General features: G+C 46.7%; 1 protein-coding gene across 6 annotated transcripts in view; it reads left to right on the plus strand.

The window, feature by feature from the left end:
- The window catches only part of OSBPL3 (oxysterol binding protein like 3), a 192,946-nt gene that overhangs the window by 100,276 nt on the left and 76,706 nt on the right, over positions 1-15,964 (plus strand). For all 6 annotated transcript variants that reach the window (XM_021079019.1, XM_021079020.1, XM_021079018.1 and 3 more), the window contains exons 3-4: positions 15,159-15,275; positions 15,433-15,486. In XM_021079019.1, coding sequence (XP_020934678.1) covers positions 15,159-15,275; positions 15,433-15,486 — 171 coding nt within the window. The remainder of the gene's footprint in view (positions 1-15,158; positions 15,276-15,432; positions 15,487-15,964) is intronic.

Raw genomic sequence — 15,964 nt, forward strand, 5'->3', positions numbered from 1 at the left:
CCGTTGAGAAACTATTATTAAAAGACTGGGAGCAGGGAGACGTGACGCTACTAAGGACAGGACAGCTGAACAGGCCGCTATAAATAAGAAATGGACTCTGATTGGGAAGATCGTGGATTGTAAACAGAGCATAGCTTCCTTTTTTTTTTTTTTTTTTCCTTTTTAAAGTGTGTTGTAGCATTTGGTGTGTAAGTCAGAAATCAGGAAATGAATCTTCTAAAAGAATCGACACACTTCACTCATTATTGGAGGGGATTTGAAATGGGGAAATCGGTTGCTAGGTCAGTCCCCATACAGTTATGCAATTTATTCTTGTCACCCCCTTGTCCCTGGGATAATCTGAGGTGGCCTTTGAGCTCTCCCAGGGTCACCTGATGAGACTTTATTTATGCAGACTCTTAGATTATGCTGTTCTCTAGGGCAGCCAGGCTGGCTGGGCTTGGTGCCAGAACCCGTGAGACACACAAGTTAAGTGGGAGTTTGCCAAGCAGAGTGAGTGAAAGCTATAATGTTCAGGTGTTTATAATTTCAGCTCTCTGGGTATTGAGAATGCCTAGTTCCACTTAACTTCTTTTAATTCATCCTGTCCTTAGATGCTGAAGTTTGCCAGCTGCCTTTTGTAAGTAGGGGCTGAATCAACATCGCAAGAAAGGCCCATCCAGGAGGTGTGGCTTGGCATGATTGTTGCATTGTTCTATGACAGTCACAAGAAAGAAAAGGCAGTGAGCATTAAGTTGCTTGAGAGCCAGACCCCTGAGTTTAAATCTTGAGCTGTTAATAAGCTGTTTGACCTTGGGCAAGGTCCTTAACCCTTCTGTGCCTTGGTTTCTTATAAGCTTGTACCAGTTGCTTAGAAGAGAGCTGAGAAAGAAAAAACATTAAAAGAGAGAGAGAGAGAACCTGCCTGTAGTAAGTGCTGTGTGCAAGTGTTTGACACATAAACCCCTCACCTTCTAGAAGGAAGAGTCCCAGGAGCCCTCAAGCAGTACCACGCGGTGGCAGCTCCTCTCCTTCATCCTTTCAGCTCCAGAGCTGCTGGCACAAGGCAGAGCCAGACGGCCTGGCATCCGCCAAGGCTGCTCTGAGAAGAAGAGGCAGCAGAGGGCTCTAGGAGTTAACAAGCGTCTGATAGCATCTTTACAGCTCATAATATCCTTTCCTATTCTTCCCTGGAGTCTCAAAACAATCCAGTAGGTCTGTGTTTTTCCTACCCTGTAGAAAGAAAATATGGCTCCAATTAACTGCTGGTTCCGTGTCTAAATGGTAGAGGATCAGGCATCCTTCTTTTTGAAGGACAGCGAGTTTCTTTAGATGCTAGAAAGCTTCTTTCGAAGTTAATTCGAGTTCCCTGTGCCCTGTGTACAGATGACCAGGGTTTTGTGGCTGATGTTGTGTCACTGTTTTCTTTCTTCTCCACACCCGTGGCCGGGATTGAATCCTAGCCGCTGCAGAGACACTGCCAGATCCTTTCCCCACTGCTCCACAGCGGGAACTCCAAATGATGATTGTTTAAACAAGCCTCCAGAAGCCAGCACCTCCATGAATGCAGGGCTAAGAGTAACACAGATGAGGGAAACAGCTGTAAGGAGCCCTCAGGTCTGACTGTCTGGACCTGTTTGTTTTTTTTTTTTTTGTCTTTTGTCTTTTTTGTTGTTGTTGTTGTTGTTGCTATTTCTTGGGCCGCTCCCGCGGCATATGGAGGTTCCCAGGCTAGGGGTTGAATCGGAGCTGTAGCCACCGGCCTACGCCAGAGCCACAGCAACGCGGGATCCGAGCCGCGTCTGCCACCTACACCACAGCTCACGGCAACGCAGGATCGGTAACCCATTGAGCAAGGGCAGGGACCGAACCCGCAACCTCATGGTTCCTAGTCGGATTCGTTAACCACTGCGCCACGACGGGAACTCCTGGACCTGTTTTTTTCTGGTTCTCTGGGCCCAACAGAGAAAAATAATTAACTATATATTCTGTCGTAGTTTTTCAGATGTCCCCTTTCTGAGCCTTTACTTCTTCTTGCTGCCTATTTTTGGGTCATACATATGCTTGTGACATTATTCCCTGAAAGGAGGAAGGGCAAAGATAAAAGACTCAATTCTCAATATACAGCTACACTGAGTAAATCTTGTAAAGGAAAAACAAATCAATGTTTGATATGGGAAGACATTTAGACCAGCAAAAATGGTATATATATTTGTCAGAGTTTCTTTGTCACTTTACGTGTCCACAAATGACAGACAGTCCGCTGCCTTCCACAGTCTGGAGAACACCAAACTCTTCAAACACTTCTAGAAATTACTGAACTGTCCAAACTGTTCTGAAATTCCAGAATGGCAGGTACAGCAAATACATTTTAGTGGGCTGTAGAGACACTGCTTTGATAGCAACTACACGAGGTGCCTTAAGAGAATCAGTGCATTTATTCACGGTTGGCTTTGACCCCAGTGCAGAATCCAGGAAGGCGGGACTCTGTCTCAGATGCTTTTGTTGAAAGCACAGCTCATGAGCTGTGCAGTGACTGGAATTTTCTGTAGGTGCTGTTGATGCAGTTGTGAACTGAACTGACTCAACAGTTTTGTTTTCCCCAGGGAGGGGAAAGTCTGAGGCTACTTCAGTGATAAGATGCTATTAAAATAATAAAGGCCCAGAAATGACCATGTAAGTAAAACAGAGGCAAAACAGCAGACTTCCCAAGAGTAACCTGGTATCTCTCTAAGGTCCTCTCCACCCTGGCCCTACCTTGGAGTCCAGCTGTGTCTCCCTCTGCTCCTCTACCCAAGCCCTCGCCACAATCAAAATCACCTCCTCTCTATTCTCACCCCAGATGAGTCACTTTCTTGGCACTCCGTGCCCTAGTGGTGGTCCCTCTTGCCCCATGTAGTAACTGGCTGAATGGGACCCTCCCCCACCCCAAGTTATATTCACCTCCTAGGCCTTGGAGCCTGTGAATGTTACCTTATTTGGTAAAAGATGGAATTAATTTAAGAATCTTCAGGTGAGGAGAGCATCCTGGATTATCCAGATCAGCCCCAAACTCAGTGACCAGGGTCCTCATGAGAAACACACAGGAGGAGTTCCTTTGTGGCGTAGCAGGTTAAGGATGCTGAGTTGTCACTGCATCGGCTCTGGTCGATGCTATGGTGCTGGTTTGCTGCTGTGATCCCTGAAAAAAAAAAAGAAGAAGAAGAAGAAACACACAGAAGACAGAAGAGGGAAGAAGGTGACGTGACGATGCAGACAGAGGTTAGAGTGAAGGGGCTACAAGCCAAGGACTGGCAGTGCCGCCAGAAACTGGAAGAGGCCAGGGATGCTGTTACAGACTGAACGTTAGTGTCTGCGTGTCTCCTCCCACCACCGCCCCCGACCGCCCCTCCCACTCACATGTGGAAGCTCCAACCCTGCACGTGCTGGCATTGAGAGGCAGGGCCTTTGGGGGTAATTAGGTTTAGATGGGGTCTTGAGGGTGGTGCCTTCACGATGAGCAGAGACACCAGAACCTGGTCTCAAGCCTGTGAGCAGACAGAGAGAAGACCCCTGCCTACAGGCCTGGGGGTGGGTTTGTACCAGGAACCAAATCGCCCAGCACCTTGATCTTGGCCTCTCCAACCCCGTGTGTGGTTTTTCAGGACAGCAGCCCAAGGTAAGACAAACGCATTCTCCCCTGGAGCCTCTGCAGGGAGCATAGGCCTGCTAACGCCTTGCTTTTGGACTGTCAGCCTCCAGAGCAGCAGAGGACAAATGCCTGTTGCTTTAAGACACCATGTGTGGGGATGAGTTGTCGGGGTAGCCTCAGAAACCCTGCTTCTCACTCTATGTCTGTTGTTCTTCAGGTCCCAGCTCACGTCATTTCCCTAAGGTGGAAATGACGGGACGGGAGGCTGTGCCCACCTGGGGACGGGAGGCTGTCACAGGTTTGTGTGCATCTCCCATTCGGCATTTACAACTTGCCATCCTGTTTTTTGATGTAGGTTAACTCTTTGAAGGCCATCCCTCAGTTTCACATCTTCCCATCTCTACTCCTTGGTGCGAAGCCTTAGACCTTTGGGCTCATAACAGAAGCTCAGTTATAACTAGACCATGACCAGCTTACCCCTAAGGCCAAAGCACCTTCGATGCAAAAAGGTTCGCCAGGATCTTGACCTGTTGCTTGGTTCTCATTATGAGAACCAGTTATTCTTACACAGGGCTGGGAAAGAAAAGCCACTGATGCTTTGGCTCAGGATAAGGAAGTTTATCCTGCTAAACGTCTGCCACCTTCCCCTGTTATCCATTCATTCATTCATTCATTTGCTTTTCAGGGCCGCACCCGTGGCATATGGAAGTTCTCAGGCTAGGGGTCGAATCAGAGCTACAGCTGCCGGCCTACCCCACAGCCGCAGCAACATCCGAGCCGTATCCACCACCCACACCATAGCTCACAGCAATGCAGGATCCTTAACCCACTGAGCGAGGTCAGGGGTTGAACCCGCATCCTCATGGATACTAGTTGGGTTCATGAACCACTGAGCCATGACGGGAACTCCTAAAAGTATGGTTTTTAAAAATTTAAAAGTAATAAAACATTAACCAGGGCTAGAAGGTAGAAAACGAAGCAGAAGTCTCCCCACCTTCGCTCCTCTGGCCCAATCCCATGAGCTAAGAGGCCGTGTTTTAGATTTTCCCTGTTGGTACCTGGTGTGTCCCGTGTGTGGGGGGTTGGCCTCTGTCTCCTACATAGAGCCATCTGTTCTCGTGGAAACCAGGCATGGAAAGGGCACTGAGCTGGAGTCAGAAGACTGGGTTCCGGTCCTCAGAAGTCATTTTTGTGGCCCTCCACAGGCCACGTATCTTTGATTCCTCGTCTCTACAATGAAAGAGCCGGGTAGATAATTTCCACTCTGTTTCAAACTCTGAAGCTTAGAAGAAACACTTCACGAGTCTGTAGGGAAAGAAAAATCATGACAGCACCCCCTGAAAAAAAAAAAACAACCCAGAAGAGACTCTGGGGTCCCTTGGGTCCATTGGCCAACACACATGCGTGCGAAGTGCAGGAACAGGCTGGCAGAGACAGACTCCGCATGGGGAGAAAGTAGCATGGGGGTCGGGGTGGGGGGCTGGATTTCGGGGGCCAGCAGACCCTGGGTGGACTCTAATATACTTACAGAGTCGATGTGGAGCAGGGAGGTTCTCCGGTCCGCAGATGGGGTCCACTGTGCACGAGGTTGTGATCCTGGGCAACTCCTTTGGAGATTCATTTTCCTCATCTGTACAACGTAAGGCATGATACCCACACGAGAGGAGGCACATAAAAGTCATTCAGTAAATAGTAGTTGCTACTTGTATCACTAGACTCCCTGTCACAATAGCAACGATAAAAACCCTGCACCACCTGGCGGGCTGTGTGGCCAGGGCTGGATGACTGCTGCAGGGTTGGGTTATCTCCACCTTAACAGCAGCTACAGCTCTTAAGAGGCCCTTGTGTACAGAGCAGAGCATTACAGGCAGGAAAGTGCATAAACGCTGCCATCCATAGTCTTGAGGGGCTTGTATACAATGGGGGGGGCACATGACATTTAACAAATATTCATGATTCACAAATCTATTTGAGGATTCTAAAAAGTATCACTGTAGACAAAAAAAAAAAAAAAAAAAAAAAAAAAGAGTTCCTGTCGTGGTGCAGCGGAAATGAATCCGACTAGGAACCATGAGGTTGTGGGTTCGATCCCTGCTCTCGCTCAGTGGGTTAAGGATCCGGTGTTGCCATGAGCTGTGGTGTAGGTCGCAGATGCAGCTCAGATCTGGCGTTGCTGTGGCTGTGGCATAGGCTGACAGCTGTAGCTCTGATTAGACCCCTAGCCTGGGAACCTCCATATGCTGTGGGTGCAGCCCTAAAAAGACAAAAAGACAAATAAATAAAAATAAAAAGTAGCACTGTCATTACACCCATAAATGCCAAGTAGCTGAAAAACAGGGTAGAAATCATCATTATTTGTGCAGTAAAGTTTTTCTGTTAATACTCCTTTCCTTATACATCCCTCTGTGGTGAACACAATTGGAAAGCGTTTTTCTCTTCTTTGGTACCCAAGGTAGGAATGGCCTCAGGCGGAGTCACAGACAGAGCTGACAGCACAAATTCTCTCTCCCCTCTGCCAGGATCCACTGCTGCCATGTCTCTCCTTTTCCTCTGGTGCTTTCTCAAGGGGTCTCCCCAGACACCAAGTGCATGTTCAGTTATCTGAGTCATTAAGACACCAGTGTTTTGAGTCTGTGACTACGCATGACTGAGAATATTTGGGGGCCTCAGTCATCTGTAAAGTCACCTTCCCCCCGCTGGCAGGGGTCACTGAGCTGCAGCTCTGTCAACGGAGGGGAAGGACAGGGACCAATGGCAGATCACGTGCTGCTCCCCACGGAGCCTTCAGAATCTGGTGGACGTCTTCACAGCGCAGTCTTCCTTTTTTTCTTTGACCTTCCTACTTAGAGGCCAAGGTCAAGGATTGTACCTGAGGTTACTAGACTGAAGCTAATGTTATTGTTTTTTTGTCTGTCTTTTCTTTTTTTTAGGAGACTTTATCTGACAATATTTCATTTTATTTTATGTTCATTATGGTAAGAACACATGAGGTCTAAACAAATTTTTGACTACAATGCAATAGTCTGGTTAATTAGCAGTACTATAATTGTACAGCAAATCTCTAGAATTTATTCATCTTGCATAACTGAGACTTTACACCTGTTTAATGTTTCAGGAGTTTATGGTAGAAGATTTGGGAGGGATCTCACAGCTCATTTATTTTGACCTCCTTCCTAGTCCAGGAGGCCCTCTGCAGCGCCTCTGCCAGCCTCTGATGGAGCTCTCCAGTGACTGGGGAGCTTGATTTTTCATTGATCACCCCTCTCGTTCCTGTATGTTCATAGCACTAATTACTAGGTCATCATATAATCCCTCTTTATGCCAAGCTGGAATCCAGGGCCTTATAGTTCTCACCTCACCCATTGGTCCCAGTTTTACCCTCCGAATCTGTCGAATGAAACCCCAGTTCTTTAAGCCAGCCTGGTCTCCCAGAGGGTGTCCACGGAGTGGGCTCGTAGTCCCGCAGCAGAAGTGGCTTCCCCTGTGCAGGTGCAGAAGCTCAGGTCTCACCCCAAACCTACGAACCTGACCTCCGCGTTTTGATGCGATCTTCAGTGGTTGGTGCACACGTTACAAGTGAGAAGCAGTGCGTTAGATCACATGCCCCTCCACCTTGTTCTTTTGATTTCTCTTGCCGTCAGGCCTGTTGGTCTCCAAAAAACCTTAGGTGAGGAAGAGACAATTGACAAGGAGCAGCAACTCCCCAAGTGTCAGGATAAGACTTGGGGGGCTAAGTCCCAAATTGGTCTGACACCAGGCAAAGCTGTCATCATGTTAACTGGAGACCTAGTCACAAGTATTTCCATGTGTTCATAGAAGGGTCATAAAAGATACCATTGGAGCTCCTGCTGTGCAGCAGGATCGGTGGCCTCTTGGGAGCCTCTGAGATGCAGGTTCCATCCCCGCCCCCGCCCCGCCCAGCGCAGTGGGTTAGGGATCCTGTGTTGCCACAGCTGTGGCTTAAGTTGCAACTGTGGCTCCGATCTGATCCTTGGCCCCAGAGCTCCCTAAGCTGAGGGGCAGCCAAAAATGACCCCCCCCCAAAAAAAGGTAATATTGATGATCCTGGGGCTTTAGAAGGTTACAGTTGCCTTTAAAATCATTAAAGACAAATTATGTTCCACATGATTTAATGCTGGGTATTGCCTGGTGATTTTTAAAAACCTGGTAAACAGACTAAATAAATAATCAATACCACCAACTCTCCGGTCACGCCAGATAGAGGCGACCACAGAACTTCCTCCCACAACCCTCTTCCGCTGCAGGAGGAATGAAGGTTTCAAGCGCTTTCTATTTCTGACATCTCTGCAAGGGCTGCGACTGAGAATCCAGCCTTTGAAAGGTGCAGAAGAGATGGACGCTGTGCAAACAGCTGTGCTGGAGGGAGAGATGCTTTCAATTCGTGCACTCAGCAGTATGGAAATGAACTTGGCCAGCTCATGAGCATGAATAAATGCTTAGCTGCCTCTCCGACCACAAAGCAGCTTTCTATATTTAGCCCTTTTAGACGTTCAGTAAAACAGACTGAATTTAATGCCAGATGACAGGACCAGTCTATCTTCAGTTACACCCAAAAGAGCTTAAGAAGCTGTTTCCCCTAGACCCTGTCATGTTTTTCTTTCCATCTGATATTCACGGGGAGCCTTAAGCCCGACACCCCCAGGGCAGGACATCAGCCCAGCTATGCTGGGCTAAGTCTGCAGGGCCCTGATCTCCCCTGGGGCCCAAGTCCTCCCTGTCCTGTGTATCTCAGGGCTCACAGCTCAAGGTGCACGTGCTCCTCCTGGGTCACAGGGTGTGTGAGACCCAGCAGAAGCCACTCCCTGACACCCGGTGCTTTTGCCAAGAGTAACCCGAGTACCAGTTCACTCCAATCCGGCACAGGGTATTAAAGTCCCTGGAGTTCCCGGCATGGCCCGGCGGTGATGAACCCGGCTAGGATCTATGAGGATGTGGGTTGGATCCCTGGCCTCGCTCAGTGGGTTAAGGATCTGGTGTGGCCGTGAGCTGTGGTGTAGTTTGCAGATACGGCTCAGATCCCACGTTGCTGTGGCTGTGGCGTAGACCGGCAGCTGTAGCTCGGATTCGACCCCTATCCTGGAACCTTCCATATTCCGCACATATGCCCTAAAAAGTAATAAAGTCCCTGACCCCCAGGGTTCTGTGGGGCCCTTTTTATACCCCCTTGCTCCACAGACTCCTTTGTTCAGCAAATATGGATCCCTGTGTCACAGGTGGTGAGATGAGAAGAAAGAAGCCCCGGCTCCTGTCCTCAGGGTACCCGCATTCAAGCTGGGGACACAGACCATGCCACTGAGGTCTGTGTGCGTGCTGAGGAGGGAGAGAGGTTCTGCCCCAGGAGGAGGTGTGGGGCTGAGTGAGAACTTCTCAGGAGCCGAGACTATGGAGGCAGGACAGGAGGTCTGTCTGCTCAGGATCCCGGCCTTGCGTGTCTATCCATAGCGCAGGGCTTCTTAACTCCTCCAGGTCGCCTCAGATCTTGGATTTAGCCACCCCTGTCCCCCTGCCCGGCGGCTTTTACTCCTTGTTCATCATCAGAATGTGCATATTGTAGTTACAGTAGGGTATACAGTGTCCTGTGATGTATAGCAGGATAATTGAAAAGACAGATTTCAGGAGCTCCCACTGTGGCACAGCTGCTGGGATACAGGTTTGATTCCCCGCGGGGCACAGTGGGTTAGGGATCTGGAGTTGCCGCACCTGCGGCTTCAGTCGAGACGGTGGCTCCGATCTGATCCCTGGTCGAGGAGCTCCATGTGCCGAGGGACAGCCAAAAATGACCACAAAGGAAAAAAAAAGGATTTCACAGTCAGGTGACTTTCTAGCTTTAGGAAGGTACCTAATTCTCTCTTCCTCGGTTTCCACATTGAAGAAGTAAAGATACTGGTTTCCAAGGAAGGTTAAGAGAGAGAGGACCAAGGTCAAGGAGAAGCATTTTGAGGGAAGTGAAACTATTTTGTGTTAGTGTAACGGTGTATTTAGGACTCTATGCATTTGGTGAGACTTAGAGAACAGTGTACCCAAGAGTGACCTCTAGTGTAAACTGTGGACTTCGCTTAATAATCATCGATCAATACTGGTTCATTAATTTGAACGAATTGTCCCACACCAATGCAGGATATTAATAACAGAAAACTGGAAAGAGAGGAAGTATACGGAACTTCTTATAATTTCAGCTTTTCTGTAAACATAAAATTGCTAGAAAAAGTCTATTAATTTTAAAAGTGTAAAAAAAAACGAAGGTGCAATAAAGACATTTCCAAAAAAAAAAAAAAAAAAAGATACTAGTAAATCTAACCTCACAAGATTGTGCAAAGAGTAAGTGCAACAATATAAGTATGGTGCTTAGCACACTACCTGACAGATAATAATAACGTTGTTATTAATGTTAGCTATTGTAACTGTTTTATTTAACTTTTTTTTTTTTTTTTTTTAATCTTTTCATCTTTTCTAGGGCCGCACTCAAGGCATATGGAGGTTCCCAGGCTAGGGGTCTAATCAGAGCTACAGCTGCTGGCCTACGCCAGAGCCACAGCAACGAGGGATCTGAGCCACATCTGCGACCTATACCACAGCTCACAGCAACGCTAGATCCTTAACCCACTGAGCGAGGCCGGGGGTGGAAACCCGCAACCTCATGGTTCCTAATCAGATCCGATAACCACTGCCCCATGATGGGAACTCCCTAACATATTTTATTCCTGCCTACCACGCACCATTTTTCCCTCCAGTTTTATTGACATGTAACTGACATACAGCCACTGTGTGAGTTGAAGGTGTACAGCACACCGATTTGACTTACACTGGGAAATGATCATTAAAATAAGTTTAGTAAACATACATCATCTTATATAGATACAAAATTAAAGAAATAGAAAAACAATTTTTTTCCCTTTGTGATGAGAACTCTCAGGACTTGCTGTCAGCTGCTTTCATATATTATGCACTATTAGGTAATGAACAAGACAGAAAAGATTCCTGCTTAATGGGGCTGGAAGACATTCCATCATTTTATCTTATCGTTGTTTATATTGTTGTATTTCTGTATTGTTTCGGTCCACCCCACTACATAGTGTTTCCTGAGGTGATATTCTTTTGTGTTTTGAATGGCAGGCTGTCTAGAAGTGTGAATGCATGTTCATACCTCCTTGTTAACCAGTGATCTGGTGTCATTTACTTTGATTGAGAACTTTATCTTTTTGGTTTGAGACCCCCAGCAATGAATAAACTCAAGAGAATTCTTTTGTTTCAAACCATATGTACTTAGTTCCTTTCTGGGGTTCTAGGTGAATTAAAACAATGGTCCTTACAACTGCTTGGGGATAAAAGACCAAAGCACTGGGGATAAAATGGGGGGAAAAAAAAGAGTTATCCAAACACTAAATTACCTGGCAAGGGAGAGTCATTTACAGGAACGATTGATGTAGTTGGGATAACTTAGGAATTTCATGGAAGGAGGGAGAAACTAGACTAACATCTTGACGTGTTGGTATGGGTGGGAAGATCAAGAGAAGATTCTGGGAGGCTGGAAATGAAGACAGACATTGCGTTGTGTTCATTTTTACCTTGCATGGAGGGTAGGACCTCATGGGATCCCGAAAGTGATTGTAGAAGGGGAGGAGTCTTGGGAATCAGAGTTGATGAGAGCAGTGGGGGGTGATGGGGAAACAGAGAGGAAAGGACGTAGAAGATACGCATTTTAAAGATGAAACCAACAGAACCTACTTATAAAAAATAGTAAAGCCCTTACAGTTTCAAAGTGAGTTCACCACAGTGTGGCTTGGCCTGGCATTCCTGCTCACAGAATTGGTGTCGAGATCAGCAGGGGTTCTTAACTACATCATACCAATGTCCCCTTTTTTTTTTTTTTTTTTTGCTTTTTAGGGCCACACCTGTGGCATATGGAGGTTCTCAGGCTAGGAGTCCAATTAGAGCTGTAGCCGCTGGCCTACACCACAGCAATGCCACATCTGAGCCACGTCTGCGACCTACACCATAGCTCATGGCAACGCCGGATCCCTAACCCACTGAGCGAGGACAGGGATCAAACCTGCAACCTCATGGATGCTAGTCGGATTCATTTCCATTGTGCCATGATGGGAACTCCAGTTACCAATATTTTAATGAACACTTTGGTCTCCTCAAATCATTATTAATATATTGACACATGTAATCTTGAAAATATCAACATAATGCTTTACTTTAAATAAAGGAAAATTCAAAGAGAGTAGTTAAAAGTGTGCATTACAATATATAAAAGCCCAGACATGACTACACCGCAAGACATGAGGAGGTGGTCAGATACCCCTATAGACAGGGTGACAGCTACTAATACAGACCCATAGAGATGTATTAGTAACTCACATGTCACAGGCGGCATGACCTTCAGTGACACTATTCTTCAAAATGGTGACTGACTTGGTAAAGTCCCAACAGGAAGAAGTACAGTCTTCCCTTAGTAATTCAGCAGTTGTTGCAGTCCCAAGAATTTAGCTATAGAAACCATGCAAAAATACTTCGATAAGTATGTGAAACAGAGTTAAGTTCTGTGCTCAAATAATTATAAACAGTTTTTACCAGTGTTCCGGCTGTGATGCAACAGGATCAGCAGTGTCCTTCACAGAAAAAGTTTGCTGGAGTTCCTGCGGTGGTGCAATGGGACGCGGGTTCAATCCCAGCCCAGTGTGGTGGGTTAAAGGATCCGGCATTGCCACAGCTGCTGCATAGGTTGCAACTGCTGCTCCAATTTGATCCCTGGCCCAGGAACCCTCGTATGCCACGGGGCCACCAAAAAAAAAGAAGAAAAACAAAAAAAGCAGGTTTTACTTACAGAAGGTGCTTTGAAAAATCTTGCAGATGTGGGACAACTTTTGCATTGTGCAAGACTAAGGCATTTTGCAACATCTCACGTTTTTTGGTCCCCAGCCATTAGATGCCAGAGAGCGCTCACCTACCCCCATCAACCAGCAATGCCCGCAAGATTTCACAACCCCAGGGAACAGTACTGCCCTCACCGAGAACCACTGGCTGCATGCTGGTTCTCAGGTTTCCACCGCATGACTCAAGGACAGTGACAGATAAGGAAGCTGGGAGGGGGAAAATTTGGATGTTGAGCCAGAAAAGCAGCTGGCTGCAGTGCTTTAGTCCTCAGTCAAGGAATAAAGTCAGGTCACTTTCATAAATTCTTCAGATCTGGTCTTCCAACCTGGTTAGAGTTTCAAGGTCTGAGACTAGAGAGGCGATAAAATGGGGGTGGGGGACAGTTATTTTGTAGGAATGAATGCAAACCATGATAGGCTTATTCCCCTTAAGAGCCAGCAAACCCAGTCTAGTCCCCTGCCCTCCCCATGGGCTCATCAATAGGCATACACTGTGTCTCAAGAATTCGAGAGAAAGCTGGTTCTAACATGAATTCTTGAAACATTTTTGAAATTTAATCTTTGTTATCCTTTCAACTACAGGTATGATCTTATTCCCCACCGCTTTTTTTTTTTTTTTTCAGTTTTGTAAAGCATGCAATAACGTCTAATCCCTCTTGGCATTTGCAGTTTGCACAGTTGAATGTCTTGAGCAGATGTGCTTGCTGGTCTAGCACCAGCACTCTGCCTATTGCCTTCTGCTTGGGAGGCTTAAATCAAATAAAACTAAAAGGTTTGATTTCCTTGGGTCCTTTTCAGAAGATCTTGAGCCTTAGATTTTCATTTAACAACGATATAACGCACAGACACCCTCTTTCACAAATGTGAATGGGCTGTATTTGGTGTGTCAGTACTCATTTGGCCCAAAGGTATTGGACGTGCTTCAAAGGGCAAGCCAGTGAAAACATTCCAAGGACATAAAGCTGTTTGCAACCTTAATCCAGGACCATGTTTGCCCTTTTGTCAGTCACATGCATACTCTTCACAGGACAGCAGGTTAGGCACGTGAGGACATCAGAAGTGAACTATGAGTTCCCTTTGTGGCTCAGCGGTTAACAAACCTGATTAGGATCCACGAGGACGCGAGTTTGATCCCTGGCCTCTATCAGTGGGTTGAGGATTCGGTGTTGCTGTGAGCTGTAGTGTAGGTTGTAGTTTAGTAGAGAAAAAAGTGCACCCCCCCAAAACGAAAGGAGGAGAAAACAACATTTCTGGGGAAAGAGGATGGAAATACTTACTGCAGAATCTTTTTTTTTTTTTTTTTTTTTTTTGGTGGGGGGAGGTCAACCTAAATTTTAATAGGTGTTCAATGGGAATAATCCTATCTACCCTCTTATTTATTTTATTTTTTATTTTTTTATTTTTTTGGTCTTTTTGTCATTTCTTTGGGCCGCTCCCACGGCATATGGAGGTCGAATCGGAGCTGTAGCCACCGGCCTATGCCAGAGCCACAGCAACACGGGATCCGAGCCGCATCTGCAACCTACACCACAGCTCACGGCAACGCCGGATCGTTAACCCACTGAGCAAGGGCAGGGACCGAACCCGCAACCTCATGGTTCCTAGACGGATTCGTTAACCACTGCGCCACGACGGGAACTCCTCTTATTTATTTTAAAAGGAAAATTCAAGTGGGGAGTCTAATAAGGAAAAAGGCATTACTTCAACTAATGTGTTATTACTGTTACAATTCTATAGAAGCATTATTTTAGTTTTTAGGATTCATGACCTCTGAAGGTCCCATTTTTTAAAATTAATTTTAAAAATTGAGCTATAGTTGATTTACAATGTTGTGTTTCAGGTGTACAGCAAATGATTCAGTTACACACACACACACACACACACACACACACACACACAGCTGTTCTCTTTCAGATTCTTTTCCCATATAGGTTATTGCAGAATATTGACTAGAGATCCCTGTGTTATATGGTGGGTCCTTGTTACACTTATTTTATATATAGTAGTTTGTATATGTTAGTCCCAACCTCCTAATTTATTACCCCTTCCTTCCCTTTTGGAGACCTTAGGATTGTTCAGAATGACATTTTTGATGCCTCAAGATTTCCAACATTTAAAAACCTAGAATTTGGAGATATTGTGACTAAATCATTATTTCAACCAAAACGTGTCAGGCTTACCAACTTTGGTGCTGTCTTACACTTTTTAGCCAAATTTCTGAGCCACCCCAACCCACCCCACCCCTGCTGCCCAGCTTCCATCTTGATGTCTGTAGCTTTGGGTTAAAATTCAGACTGAAGTCTAGCAGGGAATGCAAATAACTGACGATGTCAAAGGGAACAAAAATAGGACTTAGAGGAAAATCTTCACCTTTCACTGGGGTTGTCAAGGTTCAAATACCAAGAGGGAAACCTCCCCTTCAGAGACAGAGCTTCTGAAAAACAACAGCATATGCGATGCCACTAAATTATAGCGTTAAATCTATAAAGGCTGAGCATGTACATAAATTAAATTTGAATTTCTTCTCCCCAGCCAACCCAGCCAGTCTCGCCATCTTGGATGGATTTACCTATGGGATCCAGTGCTTCTTAATGTTGCTAATTTTTTTTAAAGATAGTCATTGAGCCTAAACCCTTTTGTTGGAACAGGACAGCTGGGAAGTGGTGGAAGGATTGAGGGGAGAAATGACCTTCACCCAGGAGCCACCAGTTCAGAAAGGATTTTTGCTGAAAAAGCGGAAATGGCCCTTGAAAGGCTGGCACAAGGTAAGAACTGGCCTGGATCTCACCTTCTCTTGTGCTGGAGCTGCCCACTCAGGTCCCAGTTCCTAGTCCCTTGTGTTTAATTCCAAGTCGAGCACTGAGAGCAAGCAAAGGATGTTGAAATGGGATGTCTTAATGAATCCTGCTTTCTTCCCCACAGAGATTCTTCTATCTGGACAAAGGAATCTTGAAATATGCCAAGAGCCACACCGACGTGAGTCGCCTTCTTAGTCCAGTGTGCTGTTGGCAGTTCTAAAGGGAAAGGGCTAGGGGTTGCCAACTCTTGGGTGAGCCCGGGCACACTTGGGATGCATTTCTCTGCCAGAAACCACAGAGGGGTGATAGGTCCCTCACGGGGGACAGAGCTGCCTGCTCCTCCGTGTCCCTACCGCCCTGGGGTCTAGGTGGGCTCAGTTCACCTGCCAAGTAGGTGAACACCCTCCTGGGTATCCAGGCAGGTGCCCTGGTCTTAGGGTTTTGCTGTGGGGGAGGACCTCTTCTCAGTGAGGTAACAGGAACAAAAGACAGGGCACGGCCCTCCCTCCGCCAAGGGACTGAGGGGCCTGGTGGGGAAGACCCTCGCTGAAGGTGACAGGAGGTTCCCCTGTGTGTTGACCCCAGGCAGGTGGCCCACTCGGGCTGGGCATGGCTGTTTTCCTGCCCTCGCAGGGACCCTCGCTGGCCCAGCACCC

The sequence above is a fragment of the Sus scrofa genome, chromosome 18, assembly GCF_000003025.6.
Source record: "Sus scrofa isolate TJ Tabasco breed Duroc chromosome 18, Sscrofa11.1, whole genome shotgun sequence".
NCBI classification, from domain to species: domain Eukaryota; kingdom Metazoa; phylum Chordata; class Mammalia; order Artiodactyla; family Suidae; genus Sus; species Sus scrofa.